Below are 19614 nucleotides of genomic sequence, written 5' to 3' on the forward strand. Positions count from 1 at the left end.
CTGCTCACCCTCTAGGTAACGTGGCGCGAGCAGTCAGGCTAGATTCCAGAAGGCATTAGGTTAAGCATTCAAGGCGTCCCACAATAACCACCAACCCACCACACAGAGACACCAGGCTGTATTTATAAAAATAAAGTTCTTTATATAAAGTTCTTTAAGCAGGCTTTAAAAATACAGTTCCACTTTAAAATGAGGTTCCTGATGTAAAACTCTTAGGCAGGCTTTAAATACAGTCTTCCACTTTAAAAATTAGGTTTCCAGTTACTTTTCTCAATATCCTATGAGGACACAGTTCTTAAAAGGCAATTTTTAGTGTAAAGTACGCTTCTTGGGGGTCTGTGCGCGTCGTAGGGCCTTCCGTACGCTTTGTACCGCTATTAGGACGCGTCGTGCCGTTTCTCACGCTTCTCGCGTGAGCAAGCGTACTAGGACTCAAGCCGTACGGACCGTACCTTCGTAGGTACGCGTCGTACGAGTCCGGTACGCCTCTTGCCACAGCTCACGCTTCCCGCATGAGCAGCGTCTGTATCTTTAAAGCTGAACGGACCGTACAGGCGCAGGGACGCACCGTACGAGCTGGGGACGAACCGTGCCAAGGCTCACGCTGCCCGCGTGAGTCGCGTAGCGGGACGACAGCGCAGGTACAAAGAAAAGTACGTGTCGTACCAAGGCGCTTGGGCTCACAGTACCTTGTTCTTTGGGGGCAATGTTCGTGGCGGCCTCAGAAGTCCATAGAGGGGCGTCCCACGTCGCGTTGCAGTCCCGCTTGGGCAGTGGACGACGATGCTTCGTGGGGCGCTTCAGGACGTCGCAGCACACCTCGGGGGTCAGAAGCAGGAGGGGCAGCTCGGGGGTGATTTCTCAGCGCCCAGCGCTGTCGCATCCGCCAGGATCGGCGAACCTGGGCGCCGTCGGTCCTCACAGTGATCTCCATGGCCAGGGGTCGCAGAGGCTTGGGGCTTGGACGCAGGCAGTCTCTTCTTTACGTTGCGAGCACCGGCTCGAGGGGGCAGCTGTTTACTTTGTTTAGGGCAGGCCTTCACGGTGCTCACAGCAGCACAGGCGGGCAGAAGTCGCGTTGCTCAGCGAGATGAGGGCACACAGGTTCTTTGGGGTCAGCGTCAGCAATCCACCCACAGCAGCTTCCTTCTCTTCCAGGGAGGGGTAGCGCCCACTGTTCCTGGGCGCAGTTCAGGGGGCAAGTTCACAAGCAAGCCCTTGGAGATTGTTTTAAAAGCACAAGTTGAATTCAAAGTCTTTCTCAGTCTTTTCCTCCTCTCCTTCATCAGCAAGGCACCCACCACAGGCCAGTCTCTCAGGCTTAGAGACAGTACTCCTCCATGCAGCTTTCCCAGGTCCTTCTCTTCGGGCAGAGGTTCTTCTTGGCGCAAACAGGATCTGATTTCTTAGGAGCAGGGCTCCTTCTTTTATACACAGTTTCTTTTGTTCTTTAGCGCCAGGGGGCCTGTGCCTGGCTCAGTCCGGTTCTGGAGCACTTTGTTGTGGTGACTCTGCTCTTTCCTTTCAGTGCACAGGGCAGAGACATCAGCCGCTCCACAGGGGGCGGAGCCGGCATTGTGGTGGCAGAGCACAGGTCTATTCAGAGTCAAGGTGTACTCCTCCCACCCATCCTGGTGCAATCTCTCTACCCACCACCTGGCAGCCAGCCTGTCTCCTGGAATTCCCCAGCCCTGCCCCTCACTGAAACTAGGCAGCACACACACACAGCAGAGGCGGACTGAAATGGCTAAGCAAGTAAATATTAACTTTCTAAAAGTAGTATTTACAAACACAGGATATTAAAATAAACTTTACTAAAAGAAGTATTTAATTATTCTGAGTTCAGGCATACTAAACTTGACTTTCTACCATGCTCTCTGAGTCCGCTGGGATTACAGCGTGTAGTAATTCCAGCAGCCCATTGTGGCCTATGAAGAGCAGGTAGCCTTCAATAGTGAAAAACGAAAATGGCTGGAATTCACTATTAGGACATGCCACACACATCAGGGCATGTCCTACCTTATGCCTACAATGCACCCTGCCCTTGGGGCCTACCAGAGGGGTGACTAATATGTAGTTAAGGGAAGGTTTGGGGACTGGCAAGTGGGTGCACTTGCACAGTCAGCGCGACAGTACCAGACTGCACGCAGGTTCTGCAATGGCAGACCTTAGACACATTTTACTAGGCCGCTTCTGTGGGTGGCACAACCCGTGCTGCAAGCCCACCAGCAGCATTTGTATTTACAAGCCCTGGCACTCCTGGTGCACTTTACTAGGGGCTGAAAGTAAACCAAATAAGCCAAACATGGACACCAATCAACATCAACATTTTACCATAGGGAGAGCATATGCACCTTAGCACAGATCAGCAGTGGTAAGGTGCCCAGAGTCATAAAACAGCCAACAACAGGTCAGAAAAAATACAGGAGGAAGGCAAAAGGTTTAGGGATGACCCAGCAGAAAGGGCCAAGTCCAACACTGACACAATCAATCACATTGAACCCCCAACAGATACTGACACCAGCAATCACTGGGGACCCCCAGCAGATACTGACACAAGCAATCACTGAGAACCTTCACAGATCACAGATACTGACACCAGCAATCACTGTGAAACCCCAGCACATACTGACACCTGCAATCACTGAGAAACCTTCACAGATTCTGACACCAGCAATCACTGAGAAATCTTCACAGATGCTGACACCAGCAATCACTGTGAACCCCCAGCAGATTCTGACACCTGCAATCACTGAAAACCTTCACAGACGCTGACACAATCAATCATTGTGAACCCCCAGCAGATACTGACACCTGCAATCACTGACACCCCAGCAGATACTGACACCAACAATCACTGACACCCCCGGCAGATACTGACACCAGCAATCACTGGGGACCCCCAGCAGATACTGACACCAGCAATCACTGACACCCCCGGTAGATACTGACACCAGCCATCACTGACACCCCCTGGCAGATACTGACACCAGCAATCACTGACATCTCCTGGCAGATACAGACACCAGCAATCACTGACATCTCCCGGCAGATACTGACACCAGCAATCACTGAGAACATTCACATATGCTGACACAAGCAATCACTGTGAACCCCCAGCAGGTACTGACACCAGCAATTGCTGAGAATCCTTCAAAGATGTGACACAAGCAATCACTGTAAACCCCGTGCAGATACTGACACCAGCAATCACTTAGAAACCCTCAAAGATGCTGACACAAGCAGTTACTGTGAACCCCGAGCAGATACTGACACCAGCAATCACTGAGAAACCTTCAAAGATGCTGACACAAGCAATCACTGGGAACCTTCACAGATGCTGACACAAGCAATCACTGTGACCCCCCAGCAGATACTGACACCTGCAATCACTGAGAACATTTACAGATGCTGACACAATCAATCACTGTGAACCCCCAGCAGATACTGACACCAGCAATCGCTGAGAAACCTTCGAAGATGCTAACACAAGCTATCACTGTGAACCCCGAGCAGATAATGACACCAGCAAGCACTGGGAATCCCCAGCAGATATTGACACCTGCAATCACTGAGAAACCTTCACAGATGCTGACACAATCAATCACAGTGAACCCCCAGCAGATACTGACACCAGCAATCACTGGGGACCCCCAGCAGATACTGACACGAGCAATCACTGAGAACCTTTACAGATGCTGACACCAGCAATCACTGTGAAACCCCAGCACATACTGACACCTGCAATCACTGATAAACCTTCACAGATGCTAACACCAGCAATCACTGAGAAACCTTCACAGATGCTGACACCAGCAATCACTGTGAACCCCCAGCAGATACTGACACCTGCAATCACTGAAAACCTTCACAGATGCTGACACAAGCAATCACTGAGAACCTTCACAGATGCTGACAGACGCAATCACTGTGAACCCCCAGCAGATACTGACACCTGCAATCACTGAGAAACCTTCACTGATGCTGACACAATCAATCACTGTGAACCCCAGCAGATACTGACATCTGCAATCACTGAAAACCTTCATAGATGTTGACACAATCAATCATTGTGAACCCCCAGAAGATACTGGCACCTGCAATCACCGAGAACATTCACATATGCTGACACAAGCAATCACTGTGACCCCCCAGCAGATACTGACACCTGCAATCACTGAGAACATTCACAGATGCTGACACAAGCAATCACTTTGAAACCCCAGCAGATACTGACACCGGCAATCGATGAGAAACCTTGAAAGATGCTGACACAAGCAATCAACTGTGAACCCCCAGCAGATACTGACACCTGCGATCACTGAGAAACCTTCACAGATTCAGACACTCGCAATCACTTTGAACCCCCAACAGATACTGACACCTGCAATCACTGAGAAACCTTCACAGATTCTGATACCAGCAATCACTGTGAAAGCCCAGCAGATACTGACACCTGCAATCACTGAGAAACCTTCACAGATTCTGACACCAGCAATAACTGTGAACCCCCAGTAGATACTTACACCAGCAATCACTGAGAACATTCACAGATGCTGACACAAGCAATCACTGTGAACCCTCAGCAGATACAGACACCAGCAATCACTGAGAAAACTTCACAGAAGCTGAAACAAGCAATCACTGTGAACCCCCAGCAGATTCTGACACCAGCAATCACTGGGGACCCCCAGCAGATACTGACACCAGCAATCACTGACATCCCCCGGCAGATACTGACACCAGCAATCACTGACACCCCCGGCACATACTGACACCAGCAATCACTGAAAAATCCGAGATACCGCAGCTGTCTTCCCGGACCCGTCAACTGACTTCGACCTGCCAGACTACATCTTGCAAGAAAGGCTGAATTCAGTAGCCAAAGACTCAGTGGCGTACATGATGTGGCTAGACCACTCATCAGAGGAAGCCCACCTACAGAACAAACCAGAGGACATCAGGCACACCTCACAGGGTCGAAAAGGGTACCACACCTTCGATGTGGTGTATTGAACGTTTTAAGATGGTCAGTGTTTTTCAATCACACATACACAGAAAGCACGTATCACTGAAAAGAAACAGCACGCACCACCCTAATGCTCAGGGCACCAGCTCAGCGCAGCCCCACAGCCTGCAGCCCAGCATGCTCTCTTGGAAAGTAAAAGGTCTTTTCAGCAGAGCCACAGTGCTCACACACACACCCACACACCATGTGCTCACATACAGAGTGAACTCACACCCTGCCCCTGCACCAACCGACACACCCTGAGTTTACCTATAGTGTGAACTCACACCGTGACTCCTGCACCCACCATCACACCCTGAGATTACATACAGTGTGAACTCACACCCATGCCCCCTACACCCACCTACACACCCTGAGTTTACATACAGTGTGAACTCACTCTGTGCCCCCTGCACCCACCCACACACCTGGTGCTTACATACAGTGGTCACGGTGTGTGAGCTCACACACCATGCCCCTACACTCACGCACACATCCTGAGCTTACATACAGTGAGAACTCACACCCGGTGCCCCCTGCACCCACCCAACACCCTGTGCGTACAGTGTCAGTTCACAGACCATGCCCCCAGCACCCACCCACACACCCTGTGCTTACATGCAGTGGTCACAGTGTGTGAACTCACACACTGTGCCCCCTGCACCCACACACCCTGTGCTTACATCCAGTGTGAACTCACACTGTTCCCCCTGCACCCACCCACACACCCTGTGCGTACATAGTGTCAACTCACAGACCTTGGCCCCAGCACCCACCCACACATCGTGTGCTTAGATACAGTGTCAACTAATACACGGTGCCCCCTGCACCCACCCACACACCCTGTGCTTACATAGTGTCAACTCACACCGTGCCGCCATCACACACCCACCCACACACCCTGTGATTACATATAGTGAGAGCTCACACACTGTGCCCCTTGCACCCACCCACACACACACCCTGTGCTTACATACAGTGTCAACTCACACCCTGTGCCCCCTGCACCCACCCACTAACACACCCTGTGCTTACATAGTGTGAACTCACAACCCGTGCCCCTGCACCCACCCACCCTGCACTTACACACAGTGTGAACTCACACCGTGCCCTCTTCACACATCCACCCACACACCCTGTGCTTACATAGTGTCAATTCACACACCGTGGCCCATGCATCCACCCACACACTCCGTGCTTACATCCAGTATGAACTCATAGACCTTGCCCCCTGCACCCACACAACCTTTGCTTACATACACTGTGAACTCACACCCAGTGACCCCTACACCTACCACATAACCTTATCTTACACACAGCGTGAACTCACCCTGTGCCCCCTGCACCCACACACATACCTGGTGCTTACATACAGTGGTCACGGTGTGTGAACTCACACCCCATGCCCCCTACGCTCACACACTCACCCTGTGCTTACATGCAGTGTGAACTCACACACTGTGCCCTCTGCACCCACACCCCCTGTGCTTACATACAGTGTGAACTCACACACCGGGGCCCCTGCACCCACCCACACCCTGTGCGTACAGTGTCAACTCACAGACCATGCCCCCAGCACCCACCCACACACCCTGTGTGTACATACAGTGTGAACTCACACTCCGTGCCCTCTGCACCCACCCACACATCCTGTGCTTACATGCAGTGCTCACGGTGTGAACTCACACACTGTGCCCCCTGCACCCACCCACACACCCTGTGCTTACATATAGTACAACTAACACGGTGCCCCCTGCACCCACCCACACACCCTGTGCTTACATAGTGTCAACTCACACCGTGCCGCCATCACACACCCACCCACACACACTGTGATTACATATAGTGAGAGCTCACACACCATGCCCCCTGCACCCACACACACATACACCCTGTGCTTACATGCAGTGTCAACTCACACCCCGTGGCCCCTGCACCCACCCACCAACACACCCTGTGCTTACATAGTGTGAACTCACATCATACAAAAAAGGGGGAAGGTGCACCAAGACGAGTCAATAAGCTTCAAATCAGTTCAAGAATATGTCCTTTAATTAAGAGTGATCATCAGCCAACGCGTTTCGTTCTCAATGAACTTCATCAGGGCTGGAAGAGATACATAGATAAAAACATAGACATGACTCAAACAAAAATAATAATGAAACATGTAACAACATATAACGAATCACATACCAACAATTAAACTGTATGTGTATATGTCTATATGCACAAGACTAAACACATTACACAAATATATCCATTGAACGGCACAAAAAAATGGAAAATCACAAAGATATATCCACATATACATAACCCAAGTTGAACAACAAGACAAATATATACATAAATAAAAACGACTACATATCTAGATAAACTAGCAATAGATAGAAACAACATCAATGTCAATTGAGATCCAGTTTATCTCTCATGATGTATTCTCCATAAAAAGGATCCAATATCAGAAACAGAACAAATTAAATAGCATATTATGTAATCTGAGTTCAGAGAAAGAAAATTTCATACATTTTACAACAAAAATCCATAATCTCTAAGCAAGACAAAATAAGTGAGAAAAATAAGTGAGAAAAAAAAGGGGGAGAAAAAGAGGAAAAGGGGAAGAAATGTACCTAATATATCTGTACAGACCAGAAAAAATAATAAACAAAATCCATCTAAAGATCTCACCTCAAGTATTTCAAAAACAAAGTCCCGTTGACGTATATGTATTAGTCAGTAGAGATCAATTGACAAATGGTATAGATTTCTAATACAAGAGAATAGAAGAAAAGGAGAGAGATAATGTCTCAGACTTTGCTTCCAAAAAGGAATCTCAATAGTAAGGCTCGTATTTTATAATATCGACATTAATGGTCAGAAAAAACAGGGGACCAATAGGACACACTTAAGAGGAAATGGCAAGATTATTTATTGCCCATCATAATTCCATCACGAATATATTTAAAAAAAAAAAAAAAGACATATATAGGATGTCCAGAGTCACAAATATTTATTGCTCATCACTAGTTTATCATAGATTCAAAGAGACAGAGTTCATATACAGCCTATATGGCCCTAGTATCCTTGCACTCTTTACTATCAAATGTCTCTTATAGCAAATAATCTACCAGAAAGTAAAATTGGTGGACAATTTTATAAAAACAAAGAGAGAAGAAGTAAAATAACGAGCGGTTTAGTAATAACATCTTACCTCTCCTGATATTTAAAAAGCACCAAGTTTTCGGTAGGTAATCCCTCACAATTTCGCTCAATGTGTAAGGCAAGTATAGATACCAATGGCCCTAAACAAAATATATATACATATATATGTATTTGCACATTCTTAATAACATCTTCAATATTGATACAAGGGTATGGCCCCCCAACTTCATATCATTACTGTAATCAAATGATCCACCAAAAATATGATCCCAACTATGCTGTAATCACATAGCCTCTCCGAGAGCCAAACATAGTCATCCAACTAGAGATATACATGGCGAAGCGGAAAGGGACCCGCAACGCTTCCCAAGATTAGGAGCAAAGTTACTAAGAAACTTGCGTATTGCACCGCGCTTGCGTATGGAGGCTCTAAACATACCAGCAATATACTAGAAATACAAAAGCCTTAACAAACACGGACTCCGAAGGTTCCCCTTACCTGAAAAATAACAACGACCCGACGAGCAGAATCCCTCGTCCCCAGTGAAAGGCACGCGCGCCATTTTCCAAACGCATTAAGTAGTTAAATATGTCCAGTGTCATTCGTTCAATGTATGTAAGTCGTAAATAGACAAAAATATCGCTATCTTTGAAGGGTGAACCAATATATACGTGTATCACAAACATACAGATACTAGCGTATATATAAACAAAGTAGGGTTTCCCCAATATTCATATATCTAAGAAAAAGTATCATCAAATAATAACGCCAGATTAGAGGTCCCTGGAATGAAAACAAACAAAGTCTCATAAAGCAAAACTAGCATAAACAAACAATGCGCGATAAATGAAAAACATTTTGGGCCAAAATTCAGGTAGCGGGAAAAAGGAGTGCCCTTGTACTCGGACAATCACACAGTCTCAGACAAGTTGATATGTTTCTGACTACATCGTCGAAACGGATGCCATCTTATATTTGGTCATCTATGATAACACTCAATCGAAATATAAACAAGACGCATACCAAACTATCGAAAGTATTGATATCACCAGTTCAAATGCACGTCCATTGAATTAGAACGAGGTATTAAAAATAATTCATTTGATAAAATCGAAAATTACATAAATGTTGTTCAACGGTTGGTATCAGGAATAGAGACAATACCCTTATACTAGAACAGACCCATAAGCTCAGTTCGGTAAATACGTGTTTAGAAATATCATAGAAATGAATATCACCCTATACAAATTCATTCTTAATAAGAGTCCAACAAAAAAGAGTTAAATCAACAGGCACATTAAACTACTAGAGATGTTAATACCACCAGTTTAAAGTGTACCCATGTTGAGTTCAAGAAACAGTCTTGGGGATTAGCTAGAATAATAGAGTTAAAAGAAGCATATATACATTTCTAAAATGAAACCACTGGATCAAAGGACAGAAAGAGAGGTCAGATTGGACAAAAAATGTGACAAACAACATATCAAACAGCGTTTCACCGCTACATTTCACATTTGACACATTGATAGATCATACAAGAAAGACGGCAAATAAGCAAAATTTATATCTTTGATATATCACAAAACTCATGTTTTACCATGTTGTTTCAGAGGAAGTAATGCATCAGGGGGCTGATAGTGGCCTTCGATGAAAGTCTAAGTTTATACCAATGCATACTTATCATCAAAATATCGACACTTTTTATGAAAAAGTTACGGAAGAGCTATATGATCTCGAGACAACAAATAAATTCACCTCTATAGCCTCACATAACATCACTGCTTCTCAGAAAATGGCTCTTATGGGACTTAAAAATGATCAGACTATTGTTATTAGAGAAGCAGATAAAGGTGGAAATATTGTCGTGATGAATCATAAAGATTATATGCAAGAAATTCTGAGACAACTTAACAACAGGTTATATTATAAGGAAGCTCAGTACAATCCTATCCAAACGATCACCATTGCTATCAACGGCAAACTCTTGGAATGGAAGGAAATCGGTCTCCTCACTGAGGATGAGTGCAGGTACCTGTGGGTGGACTGCCCGACCTTTCTGTGTATCTATATTTTACCCAAGATACACAAAGACGGGCGGTTCCCCCCGGGTAGACCCATTATCTCTGGGGTGGAATCACCCACGGAGAAACTATCCCAGTTTGTTGATATTAAGCTACAGAAATTCGTCCCTAACTTACCATCTTTCGTTAGAGACAGCAAGGACATCCTCATGAAATTTAAGGACTTTGAATGGTCGGAGGACCTCATGATTGTGACATTTGACGTGGAAAGTTTGTATACCTGTATTGACCAGCAATTTGGGATTCGAGCAGTACAATCATTCCTTGATAGGGATGATGCTGGACTATTTGACTATAATGAAATGATAGTCTCTATGATAAACATTATTCTAACGAATAATTATTTTTTATTTGATAATCGTTGGTTCCAGCAAATACATGGAACTGCGATGGGCTCCAAGTTTGCTCCCTCTTACTCCTGCCTCTTTATGGGGTGGTTCGAGAGGGAGCACGCTTGGGGCACAGCTGCCTCCCCCAGGACTAATTACATCATGTACTGGGGGAGGTATATTGATGATGTTATCTGTCTCTGGTCTGGGTCTGTTGAAAACTTACAGGAATATTTAACGTTTCTAAATAACAATGCCTACAACGTCAATTTTACTATGACATTTGATAAAGAGCAGATCAATTTTCTTGATCTACTGTTTTATATCAAAGAAGGGAAGATACAGAGCACCCTCTTTAGGAAGGAAACGGCTTGTAACTCGGTTTTACATGCTACCAGTGCACATCCTAGCTCTGTGATTAACAATATACCCTTTGGCGAGATAGTAAGGATAAGAAGAAACTGTAGTGAAGAGGAACCCCTTAGAACAAATATGAGTGCCTCTAAAAACAGATTCGCTAAAAGAGGCTATACACAAAAAATACTTGACAAAGCAGAATCTAGAATCTATAATTTAAATCGAAGTGACACTCTCATGGATAAACCAATCATGAGCAGAACAAACCAGAAAGCCAGATTTGTAACTCAATACACTATCCACAGTGGCGCAATTTTTAACATCTTTCGCAAGCACTGGCATTTACTTACAGAAGTTTCTGGTCTCAGAGATAATATTGAGGATAAGCCATCTATCACATATCGGAGGGGACTTGCTATAAAAAACTCCCTATGACCTAGCTATGTTACCACACCTAGAGCAGTACGTACATGGCTACCGACCAAACCAAAAGGTTTTTACACATGTGGCATGTGTAATACATGTCCACTAGGTAGGAACAAAACTCTGTCTTTCTGTTACAATACCACCAAAAGGTTCCATATTGATTATTTCTTGAATTGTAATACAACACATGTAGTATATGTGCTTGGCTGCAAGTGTGGTATTATTTATGTTGGCAGCACAACACGCTGCCTAAAGTTGAGAATTCAGGAACATCGCCGGGCAATCAAAACCAAGGATGATAGATATCCCATAACGAGTCACTGTACTAATGTACATCCTAATGACCTAACATTTTGGTTCCATGCAATAGACCAGGTTCCGGCTAGAAACAGAGGTGGTAACAGGGACCTGTTACTTAGACAGATGGAGTCTAGATGGATATATCGTCTGAGGGCAACTAGCTTAGGACATAATACTGATGGGAGATGCATTACTTCCTCTGAAACAACATGGTAAAACATGAGTTTTGTGATATATCAAAGATATAAATTTTGCTTATTTGCCGTCTTTCTTGTATGATCTATCAATGTGTCAAATGTGAAATGTAGCGGTGAAACGCTGTTTGATATGTTGGTTGTCACATTTTTTGTCCAATCTGACCTCTCTTTCTGTCCTTTGATCCAGTGGTTTCATTTTAGAAATGTATATATGCTTCTTTTAACTCTACAATTCTAGCTAATCCCCAAGACTGTTTCTTGAACTCAACATGGGTACACTTTAAACTGGTGGTATTAACATCTCTAGTAGTTTAATGTGCCTGTTGATTTAACTCTTTTTTGTTGGACTCTTATTAAGAATGAATTTGTATAGGGTGATATTCATTTCTATGATATTTCTAAACACGTATTTACCGAACTGAGCTTATGGGTCTGTTCTAGTATAAGGGTATTGTCTCTATTCCTGATACCAACCGTTGAACAACATTTATGTAATTTTCGATTTTATCAAATGAATTATTTTTAATACCTCGTTCTAATTCAATGGACGTGCATTTGAACTGGTGATATCAATACTTTCGATAGTTTGGTATGCGTCTTGTTTATATTTCGATTGAGTGTTATCATAGATGACCAAATATAAGATGGCATCCGTTTCGACGATGTAGTCAGAAACATATCAACTTGTCTGAGACTGTGTGATTGTCCGAGTACAAGGGCACTCCTTTTTCCCTCTACCTGAATTTTGGCCCAAAATGTTTTTCATTTATCGCGCATTGTTTGTTTATGCTAGTTTTGCTTTATGAGACTTTGTTTGTTTTCATTCCAGGGACCTCTAATCTGGCGTTATTATTTGATGATACTTTTTCTTAGATATATGAATATTGGGGAAACCCTACTTTGTTTATATATACGCTAGTATCTGTATGTTTGTGATACACGTATATATTGGTTCACCCTTCAAAGATAGCGATATTTTTGTCTATTTACGACTTACATACATTGAACGAATGACACTGGACATATTTAACTACTTAATGCGTTTGGAAAATGGCGCGCGTGCCTTTCACTGGGGACGAGGGATTCTGCTCGTCGGGTCGTTGTTATTTTTCAGGTAAGGGGAACCTTCGGAGTCCGTGTTTGTTAAGGCTTTTGTATTTCTAGTATATTGCTGGTATGTTTAGAGCCTCCATACGCAAGCGCGGTGCAATACGCAAGTTTCTTAGTAACTTTGCTCCTAATCTTGGGAAGCGTTGCGGGTCCCTTTCCGCTTCGCCATGTATATCTCTAGTTGGATGACTATGTTTGGCTCTCGGAGAGGCTATGTGATTACAGCATAGTTGGGATCATATTTTTGGTGGATCATTTGATTACAGTAATGATATGAAGTTGGGGGGCCATACCCTTGTATCAATATTGAAGATGTTATTAAGAATGTGCAAATACATATATATGTATATATATTTTGTTTAGGGCCATTCGTATCTATACTTGCCTTACACATTGAGCGAAATTGTGAGGGATTACCTACCGAAAACTTGGTGCTTTTTAAATATCAGGAGAGGTAAGATGTTATTACTAAACCGCTCGTTATTTTACTTCGTCTCTCTTTGTTTTTATAAAATTGTCCACCAATTTTACTTTCTGGTAGATTATTTGCTATAAGAGACATTTGATAGTAAAGAGTGCAAGGATACTAGGGCCATATAGGCTGTATATGAACTCTGTCTCTTTGAATCTATGATAAACTAGTGATGAGCAATAAATATTTGTGACTCTGGACATCTTATATATGTCTTTTTAAAAAAAAATATATTCGTGATGGAATTATGATGGGCAATAAATAATCTTGCCATTTCCTCTTAAGTGTGTCCTATTGGTCCCCTGTTTTTTCTGACCATTAATGTCGATATTATAAAATACGAGCCTTACTATTGAGATTCCTTTTTGGAAGCAAAGTCTGAGACATTATCTCTCTCCTTTTCTTTTATTAGAAATCTATACCATTTGTCAATTGATCTCTACTGACTAATACATATACGTCAACTGGACTTTATTTTTTAAATACTTGAGGGGGGATCTTTAGATGGATTTTGTTTATTATTTTTTCTGGTCTGTACAGATATATTAGGTATATTTCTTCCCTTTTTCCTCTTTTTCTCCCCCTTTTTTTCTCACTTATTTTTTCTCACTTATTTTTCTCACTTATTTTGTCTTGCTTAGAGATTATGGATTTTTGTTGTAAAATGTATGACATTTTCTTTCTCTGAACTCAGATTACATAATATGCTATTTGATTTGTTCTGTTTCTGATATTGGATCCTTTTTATGGAGAATACATCATGAGAGATAAACTGGATCTCAATTGACATTGATGTTGTTTCTATCTATTGCTAGTTTATCTAGATATGTAGTCGTTTTTATTTATGTATATATTTGTCTTGTTGTTCAACTTGGGTTATGTATATGTGGATATATCTTTGTGATTTTCCATTTTTTTGTGCCGTTCAATGGATATATTTATGTAATGTGTTTAGTCTTGTGCATATAGACATATACACATACAGTTTTATTGTTGGTATGTGATTCGTTATATGTTGTTACATGTTTCATTATTATTTTTGTTTGAGTCATGTCTATGTTTTTATCTATGTATCTCTTCCAGCCCTGATGAAGTTCATTGAGAACGAAACGCGTTGGCTGATGATCACTCTTAATTAAAGGACATATTCTTGAACTGACTTGAAGCTTATTGACTCGTCTTGGTGCACCTTCCCCCTTTTTTGTATAAATTGATTTATCTGGTTTCCAGTGGAGTGGAAGTGCAGCAGACTCCGGAAGTAGTTGCACAGACTTTATACTTCTTTTTAAACATTGGAACTGAGGTGCTGAACCCTGGTCAGCCGCATTGTGTTTTTGTCTTCATATAGTGTGAACTCACAACCTGTGCCCCTGCACTTACACACAGTGTCAACTCACACCCCGTGCCCTCTGCATACATACATCCACATACCCTGTGCTTACATATAGTGTGAACTCACAACCTGTGCCCCTGCAGACATCCACCCACACACACTGTGCTTACATATAGTGTGAAATCACACAGCACGCACCCACCCACACACACCCTGAGCTTACATCCAGTGTGAACTCACAGACCTTGCCCCCTGCACCCACACACCCTTTGCTTACACACCCTGTGACCCCTGCACCTACCACATAACCTTATCTTACAGTGTGAACTCACCCAGTGCCCCCTGCACCCACACACCCTGTGCTTACTGTGTGAATTCACCTCGTGCCCCCTGCACCCCCACAAACCCAGTGCTTACATGAAGCAGTCACGGTGTGTGAACTCACACCCTGTGCCCCCTGCACCCACACACCCTGTGCGTACATACAGTGTGAACTCGCCCCCTGCACCCACACACCCTGTGCTTACAGTGTGAACTCACCCCGAGCCCCCTGCACCCACACACACCCAGTGCTTACATACAGTGTGAACTCACAGGCCTTGCTCCCTGCACCCACACACCCTGAGCTTACATACAGTGTGAACTCACAGACCATGCTCCCTGCACCCACACACCCTGTGCTTACATACAGTGTGAACTCGCCCCCTGCACCCACACACCCTGTGCTTACAGTGTGAACTCACCCCGTGCCCCCTGCACCCACACACACCCAGTGCTTACATACAGTGTGAACTCACAGACCTTGCTCCCTGCACCCACACACCCTGAGCTTACATACAGTGTGAACGCACCCCGTGCCACCTGCACCCACACACCCTGAGCTTACATGAAGCAGTCATGGTGTGTGAACTCACACCCTGTGCCCCCTGCACCCACACACCCTGTGCTTACATACAGTGTGAACTCACACACCGTGGCCCCTGCACCCACACACCCTGTGCTTACATACAGTGTGAACTCACACACCGTGGCCCCTGCACCCACCCACACACCCTGAGCTTACATACAGTGTGAACTCACACACCGTGGCCCCTGCACCCACCCACACACCCTGTGCTTACATACAGTGTGAACTCACACACCGTGGCCCCTGCACCCACCCACACACCCTGAGCTTACATACAGTGTGAACTCACACCCTGTGCCCCCTGCACCCACACACCCTGTGCTTACATACAGTGTGAACTCACACACTGTGGCCCCTGCACCCACCCACACACCCTGTGCTTACATAGTGTGAACTCACACCCCGTGCCCTCTGTACCCACACATCCTGTGCTTACATGGAAGCAGTCACGGTGTGTGAACTCACTCCCTGTGCCCCCTGCACCCACACACCCTGTGCTTACATATAGCCTGAACTCACACACCGTGGCCCCTGCACCCACCCACGCACCTCGTGCTGACATGAGCGGTCACGGTGTGGGGGTTCACACACCCTGGTCAGACACAAGCCTCACCAACTGCTCACAGATTGTCCCCTAACTCACATGCAGCGCTCTCACCCTGTACTCACGCAGACTCGCCCCACCTCCTGCACATTTACTCACAGACATAGCTCACGTCACATCTACTCACTCACATGATGCTCAGAAGGTGGTCTAAGCCCCCACCCCCGGACGTATACACACCGTGCTCACACTTCCTGTTCCTTGTACCCACATACAGTGCTCACACACCCGGGGAGGGGGGGTAGCTGCCATTGGTGGAGCAGGTGCAGTGGCACCAGAACCCAGAGCCCTGAGGGACCAATGAACCCTGATCATTTCACCAGGGACCGTGGCATCCTTGTATGCTGCTGCGCACCCCATCTCCTCACGCGCCGTGCCCCCAGCAGTGCGTGCCCCCTGAGCCGCACCCCTCCCTGCCCTATCCTTACCTGCACCTGCATGAAGGAGCCACGGTAGAAGCAGCAGGCTGCCGCCGACAGGGCGCTCCACAGACTGCAGCGTTCCGTCATGGTATCAGGGGCTCCCCATGCGGGGCCAGTCCTCACAGGCAGGGGCCAGGCCTCACAGGCAGGGGGCAGTCCTCACAGGCAGGGGGCAGGCCTCACAGGCAGGGGCCAGGCCTCACAGGCAGGAGGCAGTCCTCACAGGCAGGGGCCAGCCCTCACAGGCAGGGGGCAGCCCTCACAGGCAGGCGCCAGCCCTCACAAGCAGGAGGCAGCCCTCACAGGCAGGGTCCAATCCGCACAGGCAGGGTCCAGCCCTCACAGGCAGGGGGCAGTCCTCCCAGACCAGGAACGGAGCTCACAGGCAGGGTCCAGCCCTCACAGGCAGGGGCCAGCAGTCACAGGCAGGGTCCAGTCCTCACAGGCAGGGTCCAGTCCTCACAGACCAGGCACGGAGCTCACAGGCAGGGGCCAGCCGTCACAGGCAGGGGCCAGCCGTCACAGGCAGGGGACAGTCCTCACAGGCAGGGTCCAGCCCTCACAGGCAGGGGCCAGCAGTCACAGGCAGGGGCCAGCCCTCACAGGCAGGGACCAGTCCTCCCAGACCGGGCACGGAGCTCACAGGCAGGGTCCAGCCCTCACACGCAGGGTCCAGTCCTCACAGGCAGGGGCCAGCCCTCAAAGGCAGGGGCCAGCAGTCACAGGCAGGGGCCAGACCTCACAGGCAGGGACCAGTCCTCCCAGACCAGGCATGGAGCTCACAGGCAGGGTCCAGTCCTCACAGGCAGGGGTCAGTCCTCACAGGCAGGGACCCGCCCTCACAGGCAGGGTCCAGTCCTCACAGGCAAGGGCCAGCCCTCACAGGCAGTGGCCCGCCTTTACAGGCAGGGGTCAGTCCTCACAGGCAGGGGCCAGTCTTCACAGGCAAGGGCCAGCTCTCACAGGCAGCGACCAGCCCTCACAGGCAGTGGCCCGCCTTTACAGGCAGGGGTCAGTCCTCAGAGGCAGGGGTCAGTCTTCACAGGCAAGGGCCAGCTCTCACAGGCAAGGGCCAGTCCTCACAGGCAGCGACCAGCCCTCACAGGCACGGGCCAGTCTTCACAGGCAGGCGCCAGTCCTCACAGGCAGGGGCCCACCTTCACAGGCAGCAGCCCGCCCTCATAGGCAGGGGTCAATCCTCATAGACCAGGCCCGGAGTTCACAGGCAAGGGCCACTCCTCACAGGCAGGGTCCGGGCCTCACAGGCAAGGACTACTCCTCACAGGCAGGGGCCAGCCCGCACAGGCAGGGTCCAGTCCTCACAGGCAGGGTCCAGTCCTCACAGGCAGGGGCCAGCCCGCACAGGCAGGGTCCAGTCCTCACAGGCAGGGTCCAGTCCTCACAGGCAGGGGCCAGTCCTCACAGGCAGGATCAGGGCCTCACAGGTAGGGTCCGGGCCTCACAGGCAGGGTCCAGTTCTCACAAGAAGGGGCCAGCCCTCACAAGCAGGGGCCAGCCCTCACAGGCAGGGGCCAGCCCTCACAGGCAGGGGCCAGTCCTCCCAGGTAGGGGCCAGCCCTCACAGGCAGGGTCCAGCCCTCACAGGCAGGGTCCAGTCCTCACAGGCAGGGTTCAGGCCTCACAGGCAGGGTCCAGTCCTCACAGGCAGGGTTCAGACCTCACAGGCAGGGTCCAGTCCTCACAGGCAGGGTTCAGGCCTCACAGGCAGGGTCAAGTGAGCCAGGCCTCATAGACAGGGTCCAGCCCTCACAGGCAGGGGCCACAGTCCTCCCAGGTAGGGGCCAGCCCTCACAGGCAGGGGCCAGCCGTCACAGGCAGGGGCCAGTCCTCCCAGGTAGGGGCCAGCCCTCACAGGCAGGGGCCAGCCCTTCCAGGTAGGACCGGTCGTTACAGCCGGGGTTGGAGCCCACAGACAGTGCGCAGTCCTCAATGGGTTGGTTTGGTCTCACAGACAGGGTCCATTGATCAGACGGAGTCCGACCTCACAGACATGGTTTGGTCTCACAGACAGGGTCCAGTCCCTATAGGCGGGGCCCGTTTCTCACAGACAGGATCTGTCTCTCACAGGAAGGGTCCGGTTCTCACAGGAAGGGTCGTGTCCAGCGTCCAGTACTCACGGTATAAGTCCAGTGCTGCCACAAGGTGTCTTGGTAGCAGAGGGGGGCGCTCCCAGCCGGTGACCCCAGATGTGGGGGTGTCCTGGCAGGTGCGGCTGGGATATGGGATGTGAGCTGCCTTTACACCTGACCTGCTCTCTGAGTGCACAGGACACAGTACCGATGCCTCCCGTCTCACCTGCGGGGGCTGGTCCGGCTCATCCTGCCTCTCCACTTGCGCCGGTACCTCCAGTGGCCGGTATCTTCCTCTCCCTGCCGGTACCTCCAGTCGCCGGTACTTTCCTCTCAGTGTTGGTACCTCTCTCTCATTGACGGTACCTCCAGCCACCGGTACCTCACTCTCATTGACGGTACCTCCAGCCACCGGTACCTCGCTCTCCCGCGGTACCTCCCTTTCACTGTCAGTGCCTCCAGTCGCCGGTACTTTCCTCTCAGTGTTGGTACACTCTCTCTCATTGACGGTACCTCCAGCCACCGGTACCTCCCTCTCACTGCCGGTACCTCCAGCCACCGGTACCTCCCTCTCACTGCCGGTTCCTCCAGTAGCCGGTCCTTAGTTCTTCACGCTGCTGCTGGTTTTCAGAGATTACCTCATCCTTGTCAGAGAGGGGGAGGGGCTCCCCGGAAACCATGAAAATTCAATCAATCCCCCCCACCCCCCTCCACCCAGCACCTCAGAGATGCAGCGTGGGGCAGGGAGGGGCTCGGGAGGACCAGCTGAGCAGCGCGGCCTCCCATTGGCTGAGCGGGATGCAGCTTCTACAGCATCC

The 19614-nt window shown here is 48.0% G+C and overlaps 1 protein-coding gene across 2 annotated transcripts in view; it reads right to left on the reverse strand.

Annotated features, from left to right (window-relative positions):
• The window catches only part of SH2D3C (SH2 domain containing 3C), a 363972-nt gene that overhangs the window by 179411 nt on the left and 164947 nt on the right, over nt 1-19614 (reverse strand). The window contains exon 1 of one of the 2 annotated variants that reach the window (XM_085614136.1): nt 16713-16865. The exons of the other annotated variant lie outside the window; for it this stretch is intronic. Coding sequence (XP_085470262.1) covers nt 16713-16793 — 81 coding nt within the window. The 5' untranslated portion in view covers nt 16794-16865. Of the gene's footprint in view, nt 1-16712; nt 16866-19614 lie in introns of those variants that run through there. 2 annotated transcript variants of the gene reach the window in all.

The sequence above is a fragment of the Triturus cristatus genome, chromosome 1_2 (genome assembly GCF_964204655.1).
Source record: "Triturus cristatus chromosome 1_2, aTriCri1.1, whole genome shotgun sequence".
NCBI classification, from domain to species: Eukaryota; Metazoa; Chordata; class Amphibia; order Caudata; family Salamandridae; genus Triturus; species Triturus cristatus.